Source organism: Melospiza georgiana, chromosome 4 (assembly GCF_028018845.1).
Source record: "Melospiza georgiana isolate bMelGeo1 chromosome 4, bMelGeo1.pri, whole genome shotgun sequence".
Lineage (NCBI taxonomy): Eukaryota > Metazoa > Chordata > Aves > Passeriformes > Passerellidae > Melospiza > Melospiza georgiana.
This window is the reverse complement of record NC_080433.1, coordinates 75,347,439-75,360,278: the sequence shown is the minus strand read 5'-3', so window position 1 is coordinate 75,360,278 and position 12,840 is coordinate 75,347,439. Positions and strand designations below refer to the sequence as shown.

The window sequence follows — 12,840 nt, the reverse complement described above, 5'->3', positions numbered from 1 at the left end:
GTGTGTGTCTCAGCCATGGCCATGGCCCTCCCAGCTGGGCATTTCCTGGCAAAGCAGCAGCACTGGCCAATGTTGACACTCCATATCACACAGATCATTTCAGTTCTCTACAGCAGCCACAGCCTTTGTGTGCAAACAGCACAGGGAAAATACCACCGTGATTTTTTATGCAGTGCTTGCAGATTCTGCCCTTCCCAGAGCTCCAGGTGAAGTCCAGGAGAAAAAACAATGCTGTGTGAATAATCACACCCTCTGACTACCAGGCAGTTAAAGACAACATTTTCGCTTTCAAAAGGGACTACATTAGTTAGGGCAAATTTCCTCTTCACAGTTACATGAACAGCTAATTAACAATAACTAACCTGATATACTTGCATCAAAACCTTCTTGAAGTCTCCTTCACCAGCCCTGCTCTCCCTCCCACCCCACAGTGAGATTTCTGTCTGCCCTCCATGCACACAGTGCGCCAAACACTCCACACAGGGCTTCAAATAAAGGGTCAGGGGAAAAAAAGATTATCCTCAGGGAGGCAGAAATATTTTAAAATATTTCTAAATAAAAACTGAATAACGGAAGAAAGAGAAAAATATGCTGATCTGGAATATTTTCTCCACTGGAAAAGTCTTCCTGTGATCTGAAAAAACATTAATCTTAAATGACGAGACGAAATATGGGTTTTATGGCTGTAAAAGTTATTTTACAGGAAGTTGTTGTGCTTTTTACAACCCTGTAAAAAAATCAGCCCAGGCCATAAAATCCTTCCAGATATGGTACATCCCCTGGGATTTACTGCTGATCTCACTGATGTCACAAGAAACTTACCTGTTTTCTTCATCTTTCCTTTGCTATCTCCTATGCCTTCATGTCTCTGTGAATTTCCCATATTTTTTTACATCCAAGAGGATCTGAGAGCCTTTGGCTAGAGGCTTTCCCAGAGCACAAGGCAGCGTGTGCTGGCTCAGTCAGAATGAACACCCTGTCGTGGATTTATCCGGCCTCAGTGGGCCCCTGGTGTGTGAGCCCAGGATTAAACCCTGTGTTTCTCAGCCCAATTGGTTCAGTCAGCATTCAGCCTTCATTTCTTCCCTGAAGCAGAAATGGGGCTGAGGGGGAGAACAAGAACTGAAGACAGGGCTAGTGAAAAAAATCGGAACTATTTTAGTGCAATGCAAATTGTGTGAGCTGTAATTCAGTAAATTGTTCCGCTATGTTGCCATTGGCTGCTAGTGAACTGCACCGTCAGTGTTTGCTGCACAGATCCAGGGTCCACGGGAAAGCAGGCTCTGAAAAGCCATGATACAAAGTCTCGTTTGCCTAACAGCAGGCAGCAGCTTGGCACCAATTGCCCTTTGGTGTTACAGTACTGAGAAGCATCATTGCATTGTAGTTCAGACGTGAAGAAAAGCACTCAGGGACAAAGTGACCTTCCTTGCTCCCCCAGCAGGCTGAATCTGGCTCCTTCACGCTGTCCTGCCCTGGTGTGCAAATGCAGAAATAATCCTCAGGTATGAGAATTCAGCCTGAGCTGGGACTGGTGTGAAGGGGGCAGAGGCAGGGGAGGGGACACCACTGGACCATGGTGGCCACACAGCGAGTGCAGAGGGGCAGCCATGCATGCACCCCTCTGAAAACACCCACAGGGACAGAGCTGCTGTGCTGTGAGAGACAGACCCCACGAGCAGCAGGGACAGAGCTGCTGTCGTGCACAGGACAGACCCCACGAGCAGCATCTCAGCTTCCCAGTCCCTGCGTGGCTAGGGCAGCATCCTTGCTCTGCCTCCAGATCTGCCTTTCAGCACAGGATCTGTTCGTGTGGGGCCGAACCTGCTGCATGCTGCACCTCCACTCTCCCGACCTCAGCTCTCTCAGACTCGATCAAAGGCTCTTTGAACAGCAGATACACACGTGCAACACCCAGGCACAGCTGCTAACACCAGGCAAGAACACAGCAGGCATGTTAATATAGAACAGCCAGCCCTGGAGAGAAGGGAGAGCTCTGCTGGTGCAGCCTGCCTTCCCTGATCAGCAGGCTGTTATGCTTACACAGAATGAAACAACACAAGCAATCATTTCATTGGGAAGGAAAAATACTTCTGTAAACCAAAGTATGCAAACTGTCCCACGTTGCATTGTTTCAATTTTGCAGCAGAAAAAGAAAAGAAATTCCACAGCCCAAGATTTAAAAAAGCCAGACCAGATTTCTGGTGAGTCAAACTTCATATGTCCAGGAACATCAGTCTCCCCAGGAGAGATGAACACAGGTTCCCTCAAGACTTGACCCTGCTATATTTGTCAAGATGGACATGCACTGGTTATAGGCAGAAGGTACAGTAGATAATTTCCTAATCTATCTAATTCAGTGTCATTTAAGACCTGGCCTTCCTCAGGACAAAGACCCAGTTTTTCAGTCTGTAGAATATCTGAGTTTCTTAACAGCAACAGATGACACAAGTCTTTCTGAGCCTGAAAGAAGAATTACCCTCACTCTTTCACTCAGAAGAAAGCCTTGCCCTGTTAAACAAGAAACCAAGGGCCTTCCCTTTGCCCGTGCAGTGACCCCGCTCATGCCTGCAAGAGCTGTCCTGTGAAAATTAAAAGTTACAAACTCCTCTTGCTAGCAAACGCATTCCAGCTAGGGAAATCCTCTAGTTTGAGTGTCAGCAGGCCCAGGCCTGGAACTCTGTGCCTCCCAGCAAGCTGGGTGCCTGACCTGCTCTCCATTCACAGCGGCCTCCACAGCTCCCTCCCCACATGCAAAGCCTGGAAAAACCAAGCTCTGCCAGCCAAAGCTGTCAGCACACCATCGCAAAAAGGCTCTGGGGACTCTGTTCTGCCACCCTGATCCCCTCCCAGGAGTCTCTTACTCCCTGCTGCCTCCCCTAGGGCTACTGGCCAAATAAAGTCCCAGCTGGCACAACTCAGGATGGCCCAATCTATCCTTGAACTACCACCACCATCCATCTGCACATCAGCTACAACTCAGGGTCACACAAACAGCATTATATTTGAGAGGAAAATCAGTCTCTTTTGTGACCAGCACAGTTTCAGAGTTTAGTGCACTGTTGGCATTAAACAACTAATTCTTAATACAGACATGAAACCACAAATCAAGTGGTGAGAAGGACAGAAGATATGCTATTTAATATATTTTATTTTTCTCAGAATTTTAGCAAATTTGTCTGTAGTTCACTGGTATTTTTCTTCCTACAGTTGAACCACCGTACACTTATAAAATACTACAGATGACACTTTCCACGCCATGATCCAGGAGGTGACATTTCATTTTCAAAAATCACCTAATAATTTAATTCCTAATGATTCATCTTTTAAGATTGTTGCCAAAATGGACTTTCTGAATAGCTGAATGATTGATACATTCACAATATGTTTGCATAGGTTTTCTTGTAAAACAGCCACAGGATTAAAATGTATAAACACAATAAAGTAAACAACCAGGGCTTATTTTCCCCGTCCAAAGTGCAGCTGCTCGCATGTGTACATACACACATGCACAGATCTATTTGTACTAGCATGAGTAAACGTAGCAGACTTTGTCCTAAGTGTATCAACTACCAGCGACAGCCATAGATATGCAGGTAAACAGTATGTAACTTAAAAAAAAAAAATAACCTAAGCCAAATGAACTTTGAATGAGAATATCTAGATAGACACAAAGGTATGTTTGTAGCTGGACCCTATGAAACAAGTTGTTGTCATAAAGGCTGAAGGGAAGGCAGGGACCCCTGTTTGTTATAAGCCTTTAGAGAAAGATTAAGAGCACGGGGAAAAAGGCACTCCTGTGTTTATCTGAGCGGGCAGCCAGCCTGAAGCCCAGGGAGCAGCCCTCGGAGCAGCTGCCTGCACACCAATCCCCCTGCCAGGAGCATGAGGCACTGCCAGGAGCCAGGCAGCCCAGGGAGCAGCCCCTCGCACACCAATCCCCCTGCCAGGAGCACGGGCAGCCCAGGGAGCAGCCCCCTGCACTCCAGTCCCCCTGCCGGAGCCAGGCAGCCCTCGGAGCAGCCCCCTGCACTCCAGTCCCCCTGCCGGAGCCAGGCAGCCCTCGGAGCAGCCCCCTGCACTCCAGTCCCCCTGCCGGAGCCAGGCAGCCCTCGGAGCAGCCCCCTGCACTCCAGTCCCCCTGCCGGAGCCAGCCCACGCGTGCCCTTACCTGTTCCAGGCGGCGTTGGAGCAGGCCCGGCGCTGCTGCGTCCCCCGCTCGTCCAAAGCTGCCTGCTCTCTCTTGCCCAGGTCACTGAGGCTGGGCGAACTCATGAACTTCAACCTGCGAAGAGTCCTCATGGTCAGAGGTGTGTGTGCGTGTGGCAGCTACGCACACGCCATCCTGTTCACACGCACACACACGTGGCTGGGGCAGCGGCGCAGCGCGAGCGGTTCCCTCCGGCTGCTGGGCAAAAAACAAACTTCAAAAAGAAAGAAGAGAGAACCGGTCTCTACGGAGCACACCTCTGCCAGCAAGAAAACAAACCTTTAATCAGATCAACTCTGACGTCACCAACTGTGGTTAATCATTTCTTCAGTCCTTTCAAGAAATAAGTCAAACTTCTGGCTGCTGCCACAGTGCACTGAAGGGGCCCCTGTAACCGCAGCTGCCCCGCACCCTACCCTTCCCTTCCCTTCGGTGTCCCGGGAATCTCGCTCAGCACTGCGCTGCTCCACCTGTCACAGCAACTGCTGGGCTCCTCCAGCAGCCTGGGGGGCTCCTGCAGTGCTTCCCAACCTCTCCCCCTCTTCCTGCACTCATAAATGGAAACAAAACTGCAGGGCCACGGACAGGAACAAAAGCAAACCAAACCAGCAAACCTAAGAACCAGCACTGATGCACTGAGACTTTACTGTGAAGTTTCGTAACTCCTGTGTCTGGCCACATTAGGACACTGAATGCTCACACTCACACATCCACACCCTCAGAGGCTGCTCTGGCTCAGAGCCTCGCAGAGAGGATTCACCAGCAATTTAACTGCCAAATGAAAAGCGATGGGCTGGGCTTGAGCATTTGCAGGAATTCTTGGTGGCCCACACGAGAGCCAGATGCTTTGCCTTTCTCTGCCTTTTACTGGTTTTATTTTAAATTGTGCTAACAGCTGCACGACGTGGGGCACACTGTGTTTCTACAAAAGCCCCATGTGTCTTGTCTTCAAAGGGAAAATCTCTCTCTGACTGCAGCTGAAGGATGTCACCAGACTCCAGCCCATGCTTAGTTCACTGTCACTCACTTGCAGCTCTGTTTCAAACCCAGGAGTGCCTGGCTCACCTTTGGGAAACCTTGAACAGACGGAACCAGAACATCAGAATGGCTCTTCTGTGGCTACTGCATTGATCTGCAAACGGTCTGGTAAAAGTCACAAAGGCTGCTTGCAGAGTAACCTGCACTCACTGCAAAGGGGCTGCAATACAAGAACACAGCCTTTGCTTTTTTTTTTTTTCTTTCTGTTTTCTCCTTACCCTTTTCATGTGTGGTAGCCTGTTGTCCAGATTCAGGCTATAGCCAGATTTGGTGTCCAAATAACAAGACAAAGCTTACAATACAGGAAAACTCAATTTCTCACAGAGAGATCTGCCCCATGTGCATCATATACTGACAAGTTTTAGTAAAAAACAATTCCTCTCACTATTCAATTGAGGTCAGATAAGATTATTTCATGTAAATATTTACTTCCAAAATTTGAATTTGGTGTTAGCTCCATGGGGACCAACTGCAGAACAACTTAGAGAAATAAATATATTTTTACCTCGTGCCAGTTTTAGCCATAGTTGTTTTATCCAGCTGCTTGAATTAGCACTGTATTAATTGCCCTTCCCACACCAAAATTCTCAAGTATACAAACCAGCATCACGGTAAATGGCATGTAACATTTCACACATCTAACCTATGGACAAAGACATTACTATCCCCAGTCTCTGCCAGATGTTTAAATCCTTCAAACAAACAACAATCTATTGTGTATATGGCAGCAAGAGGAAAACAAATATATATATATATATATATATATATATTCATATTGTAAGGGATGAGATGCCTTCTACAGCATACAAGTGAGAGAGCAAACACACCTCCAGCAGAACACTGCTTTATCCAACCAGGATGCAGGGTACTCCATTTCTGTGGACAATATGGCTGGGGAGAGCAGCGGAACACAACTCAGCCTAAGCTTCTGCTAAGGGCTCAGATAAAATGTTTGTTTGCCCTGTTAAGTGAAACAACGAGTTAGATAAACAAGGGGCAATCTAATTCTCTCTAATTTCATTTTCCACCTAGCTCAGGAGCTTTTCTGCTTGTCACTTGCTGTGAATTTGATAGGTTTTGCAAAATGTTATTATACTGGATTAGATCCTTGGACTTTTTAACTCTTTGATTCCATCTGCATGGTGAAATACTACACCTGCAGAAGTCATTCTATTTATTTACCACCCCATCAACTGCAGTAACCAGTACTAGACTCAGAGTCAACACATGCACCAAAACCACAGGCGAGCCAGCATCTCAATCTCCTGAAACATTTTTAACAGGGGACAGGCTTTCTCTACACTCCTTTCTCCCTTTTATAATTACACCTGACCAAATGACAAAATAAATAATTTTCAACAAGGGCTACCTCCACCCCTAACCGCAGAGTAATACTTCATACTTAAACTATGCTTCATACTTAAACTAATACTTCATACTTAAACTATGAGTCCATTGACATGCCTGACTTCACGTCAGTCATTAACTTGACCTGAGCAGCTCTTGGGTACGAATGGCGAAGATAAAATCTGCACTTCAGCACTACAAGTGAAGAGAGAGGTGGGGTGATGTGCCCAGGCCACCCCATGAACAGGTGGCAGGGACACCAGGAGATCCTGGGCCCCTGTTTCCCGTCCCAGCAGAGGAACGAGTGGATCCTGCAGGGCACAGGTAGCTGGGGATTTCTGGGGTCAGAGGGCAGTGCGGGAGAGAACAGCACTCCTGGAAGGGCTTGTGCTGAGCTGCACCTCTGCAGCCCTGGGGCAGAGCTCTCCGTCCATGCAGCCCTGGGGCAGAGCTCTCCATGCAGCCCTGGGACAGAGCTCTCCATGCAGAGCTCTCCATGCAGAGCTCTCCCTCCATGCAGCCCTGGGGCAGAGCTCTCCATGCAGACCTCTCCATCCATGCAGCCCTGGGGCAGAGCTCCATGCAGAGCTCTCCATCCATGCAGCCCTGGGGCAGAGCTCTCCATCCATGCAGCCCTGGGGCAGAGCTCCATGCAGGGCTCTCCATCCATGCAGCCCTGGGGCAGAGCTCCATGCAGGGCTCTCCATCCATGCAGCCCTGGGGCAGAGCTCTCCATGCAGCCCTGGGGCAGAGCTCTCCATGCAGAGCTCTCCATGCAGTGCTGCTTCCAGAGCAGTTCCACAGCACAGACTGCTCGCCACTGGCCATGGAGAGGGATGAGAGCCCTGCTGGACTTTCTGGGAGGGAGGGGAGACCTCCCAAAGGCTCAGTAAGGAGCACTACAAGCTTCTTAAACAGAACAGCTGCACTCAGCACAATCCCAGAGCTGAGGCTGTGAAGCACTGGCGGGTTAACTCATTCCAACCCAGCATGCTGTACATGGTACTAACACCACTGCTTAGATCACACAAAAGCTGCAGCTCAAAGGTTAAGTAGTTTAGCACACAGCTACCTCAGTGAGGAAGGCACTGCCAGCTCGAGCTCCTTCTCTTCCCTCCAACATTTCTCCTGTAAAAACAGGCCAGTCTCTACTAGAAAGAATTCTCTGATCTGTGGGGCCCACGTCCTGCAAGTGACTGCACAGCAAGTCCCAGAGCCACAGGGGAATTTCTGCTCACCTGGACTCACTTCCATCTCAAGGCCTGAGACAATATATTGGCAAGTAAATACCTGGAAGTTGAAGAGTATTTATGCTTTCACTAGAAAGCCATGTTAACATACACATCCAGGACCTTGTATTAGACACTGCTTTTAAAATCACACGGGTTACTCCACAGTTCCCTCCTGACATGTCATTTATGTCTGCAATATTCCTACTGGGACCTGTGCTTTAAAGACTGTACTGCTGTGCCTAGAAAACATCAGAAAAAAAATCTGGGCAGTCATCCCCAAGCGTACATTTGATTTCAAAAGAATGAGATTTGCTGAAAAAAAATAAAGGAAAAAGAAATAACCATACATTTTATTTACTAATGTTAATTTTTACAGTTTAATTGTACTGTCTACTTAAAAGTTTCTTTTTGATCATGAGGAGAGGGAAAAAGAAGCAAAAAGTGATGTTCACAATGGGAAGCATTAAGAAATTCCCACTATATGAAATCCCTAATAAAGCTGTGACTGCTGTGGGTCAGCATGTTTTAGACCACACCACACCACTCTGCTGCTGCAATGACAGATGAGCACTGCAGTGGGATCAGTACCAGGGGGAAGATACAAACAGTAACAGAGTGCCCTCTCAGCTTTATCCACCCTTCAGAGCTCTGCCATGAAACAAAACAGCTCAATAAATACAGATCTCAACTGGAAAAGAAAAAAGCAGCCCACTACTTCCCTTCATCTCTCTTTTGGAGAAGAGAGGAGCAGAACTTCCCATAGTGCTGTTGAGTGGTGTGCACTTTGCAACCAAAGAAGAGAATAGTAAAGTGTCTCTGTGGCAGAAAGGAGTTAAAAATCTCCCTAGAGAAATGCATTTCAGTTTTTAATGAACTGCACCACAAAGCTCAGGGCATGCCTTGACACATGCCAGAGCTCAGGAATTAGCCTGACAGAGCAGCACAGCCCTGTTAAAGGCACAGCACAGCCTGCCACACCAGCAGACAAGGGATGAGGCAGAAAGGAAGGAGATGCAGTCACCAGGAAAAAATAAAAACAGCCAGGAGGAAATGAAGTTGTAAACCTTATGACTCATCAATTCTTTTGCTACAGTATCTAAATAAAGCTCCTTTATCATCAGAAAACAGAGAATGAAGAAAGCAAAGAAAGCATGAAACCAAACAGGGTCTATTTCCACCCTTCCTCTTCCATCCCACCGACTCTCTGCACCCTCTGGAGATAAAGGCATTCCTAAGGATGCCTTTTGTTTATTCAGGCTAGTCCTAGGACACCTTTATCTTATTTTTGCCCTCACCACAGCCAAGTACTGATTTGTAAGAGAGGACTTGGCCTTACTGGGAAATCTTCCCACCCTCTGGAACACCACCTGTACCTCTGCATCCTGAGACCAGCCATGCCTGCATGGCCTCAGCTGCCTCCCTTTGCACTCAGACCCCAGTCCCCAGCACAATCTAACACAGGCTGTGAACTGAGCAACACCTGCTGAAAGCACCCATGAAATCCCACCCTCTCTGCCAGCAGTTCTGGCTTTACAGAGCACAGCAACACAAGCGGTTCTTGAAATACAGGAGACAGCTAAATGTGCTTTGTCTTGTTCTTCAGGATAAAGGCACCAGGAGAGAATGAGGACAGGAATAGGCCTTTTCTACCCCCATCCAAAATATCAAGCTTTCATGATAAATCAATTCTCCTGGCTTGTAGTACAGCTCCTAGTTATCTCTGTAAAGGTTCTGGGCATTAAAGACAGTGCAGTGGTCCCAAAAATGCAGTGGTTCTGCTGGAGGAGTGAGGACCAATGCTCTGGATTACACACCTGTGGCATGACCACCTTCCACTCACATGCCTCAGGAAAGGAGATGGATGGGGTCCTGAGTGCCAAACATACCTGTTTCAGGAATTCCTGCTGCCCACCCAGTGAATTAACAACCCATTAGCCCAGTAACCAGGGTATACTCCAACACGAGCTCACAACTTTGCACTTCAACGGGAGTCAAATCTTACATTTTGCTTTAGAAAGCAAGGTCTCAAGAGTTCTGATCAGTAAGTAAATCAAACATTTAAAATACTCTGTGCTCTTATTACAGGATCACGAGACAGTGGAAAATTAATCTTACAAAGTAATTGAGCTTATAATACACATGATTTTTTGCCTTCCTGATCTGTGTCAATTCTTTCCTAAATTGCCATCTTGCATAATTTCAGTTGGCTCCCAGAACACCATGACCTCAATGCAGCAGCCACAGTATCTCAGTGCTGTCCTCTACAGTTATACATGGTACCCTGCCTTCCAAATCTGTGAGCCCTGAGAGATCAGAAGCACGTGCTGCACAGTACTATTTTTCTTACATACAAACATTTCTGATTCAAGGTCTCCCAAGAAGGTTCTGATTGCCTAGGAAGGTCACCAAGACAGAGCCCACTGCAGCAACTCACTGGGTTTCTGATGAGCTGCACTGGTGGGCAGCTGTTGGTCACAAGGGATATCCTGCCTTTCTCTCAAAGCCATGACATTCCTGTGCAGTGTTCTCTCTGAGCATGGCTAGAACATGAACATGACAGATTCCTGTCCCCTCCCGTGCCCACGGCAGGGAGGGAGCAGTGCAGGAGCCAGCTCTGTGAACCTGGGCAATCTCTGACTCTGCTGTGATTTGCATGGTGCTATACAGCTCTGTGGAACAAATCCTGCAGCCCTGCAAGAATCAACAAAAGCCTAGTGCTTGACACAAATGGATTGTTTCAGAAAATTCATCCTTCTCCCTTTGCCCCCCAAGGATATCTTTCTGAATAGAACAATTGCCAGAGAGATTTAAAACACAATCCCAAATTGCAACATCTACCTGTGCACTTGGACCCTGCAGCACTCGGTGTGATGGAACTTCCACAGGAACTTAAAAATGGGGACACTGTAGGAAAGGGCAGCTACCACTGCAATAAAGTAGCACAGAACAGTAATTCCCACCATTCCCACCCCACACACATTGGGAACAAAGCATGCATTACTACCAAGGAAATCAAAATAAAAATTTTCAAGAGCCAACCCTTTAGAAAACACCTCATTCCTTAAAAAACAAAGGAAAAAAGCCAAAGCCATGGCAAAGGTTACATTCTGCAGTTTAGTGAAGTAAATAAATTGCTATACATTCAGAAAGAAAATCCTTTTGCAGGACAAAACTGACAACTATTTTCTGGGAAAATTTCTAAGTTGTTTCCAAAAAAACAAGATTTCCTACATGTGATGATAACGTTAAAAGGAAAACAGAACAATATCAAAGACAGAGTAAGCACATTAACTTTCTTTTCACATAAATGCACTTGCACACCCCCATACACACTCTCCTTTGACAACCAGCATTTAACAAAAGAGATTTCAAGAAATCATTAAAAATCTATTTCTTTCTTAAAACCTTGAATCTCAAACACAAATCCAATTCTAACAATGAATATTGAGGGTCTGGCCAGCCCCCCCTGCAGGAAAGCTGCAGCTGTGTAAGACATTCCTACAGCTCAGCTGTTCCGTGTCCCTTCTTGCAACACCCATATATATATGTATATAAAATTATATATATATGTAAAAATATAAAATTATATCTATATCTATCTCACATATGGCCAGCCAAGGCAGCTAAATCTATTTCTGCAGCACTGCCTGATCTGGTGAACAGCAGCTGAATGCTCCTCTCGTTCAGCTCGAGGGCACTGTGGGGGTGACACCCCAGCCCTGCCATCACCCACTCTGCCTCTCCTCTTTCCTTTTTCCCTCAAGGACACAAAGTTATTTAGAGGCTCCTCTCAGGCAGCAACAACTCAAGCAATTTTCTGTATTGCTTGCTCACAATCCTGATTCAGCTGTAAATAGATTCCCAGCTGAAAGTTCCTGCATAGCATTTTCTGAGTTGCATTAAAGCCGGATGGATGCAGACTGACATGCACGGATGCTAAAGACTCCAAGGCACTGCACTATTATTCAGGTATTTTTCTGTGGCACAAATTTTGGAGGAGAGACGTTAACCCTACAGAGTCCAACAAAATGAACTCTCCAGGTGTCTGAATTGGGAAACATTTTCCAGCTGGAATAAGTATTGCAGAAATATATACTTACCTGCTAAAGGGAGAAGTAAACAGGACTGAATAGCAAACAGGGGAGAGACTGCAGCAGGTTTCCCAGAGTCAACATGGAAATTCTTGACAGGCAACACAAACTGGTTGAAAAAAGTCAGGCCCTTGCAAAAAAGTCACCTCTGCAAGAAAAGATCAACAAAAAATCAGTATTGTAAATATTGCTATTCTACAGTATGTTTCAGGAGTGCACTAATAAACCCATAATGACACACACAGAAGTAAAATAAGCACAATAATCAGTGCTGTTCCACTTCATTGCTGACTCAAATATTTCTTCTTGCACTTTTCCCTTTTCTGTTTTATTTTCTTCATGGGGAACAATTCGTTGCCACTATCATTAAAAGCTTCACTTACCTCTAAAGAAGGCACAGGACAGTGCAAGCAGTTTTGTGTCCCAACATCAAGGAGGTGACAGAAGAGGGTTTGAAATATGCTGCATGATCTACTGTGATCTGCTTTGGAGAGCAGCTGTGCTGGAAGGCCCAAGAAAGCCTTACATGAAAAATTTCAAAATACTAGGAATTCTTTCTTTAGGGCTTCAAATGATGGGTACAATATCCCTGCCTGCCCTGGGCTGGTCCTCAAGTGCCCCTCTGTGGTGACTATTAACACAACTAACAAACCCAGAGTGGGTAAATAGGACAGAATTAAGAATTATGTGACTTCTAACCCCAACATAAACACCTTCATAATTAAAAGATTATTTTTTTCAAATACCTGGCCAATAAATATAGAACACTATTAGTCAAGTAAAATATGTGTGTGCGTATATACTCACACACACACATAGATATATATACACATATATATATATATGTATATATATCGATATATATACATGCACATACCATACACACAGATACACAGTGGTATTCACATGCACCCACATTCTG

At 46.1% G+C, this 12,840-nt stretch overlaps 1 protein-coding gene across 5 annotated transcripts in view; it reads right to left on the bottom strand.

Annotated features, from left to right (window-relative positions):
* The window catches only part of PRR5 (proline rich 5), a 57,177-nt gene that overhangs the window by 26,864 nt on the left and 17,473 nt on the right, over nucleotides 1–12,840 (bottom strand). For 3 of the 5 annotated variants that reach the window (XM_058022956.1, XM_058022955.1, XM_058022957.1), the window contains exons 2-3: nucleotides 11,928–12,066; nucleotides 4,172–4,285 (exon numbers count right to left, since the gene is read on the bottom strand). In XM_058022956.1, the coding sequence (XP_057878939.1) occupies nucleotides 4,172–4,275 (104 nt within the window). In that variant the 5' untranslated portion in view covers nucleotides 4,276–4,285; nucleotides 11,928–12,066. Of the gene's footprint in view, nucleotides 1–4,171; nucleotides 4,303–10,665; nucleotides 10,754–11,927; nucleotides 12,067–12,840 lie in introns of those variants that run through there. The other 2 variants (XM_058022958.1, XM_058022953.1) reach the window with 2 other exon arrangements.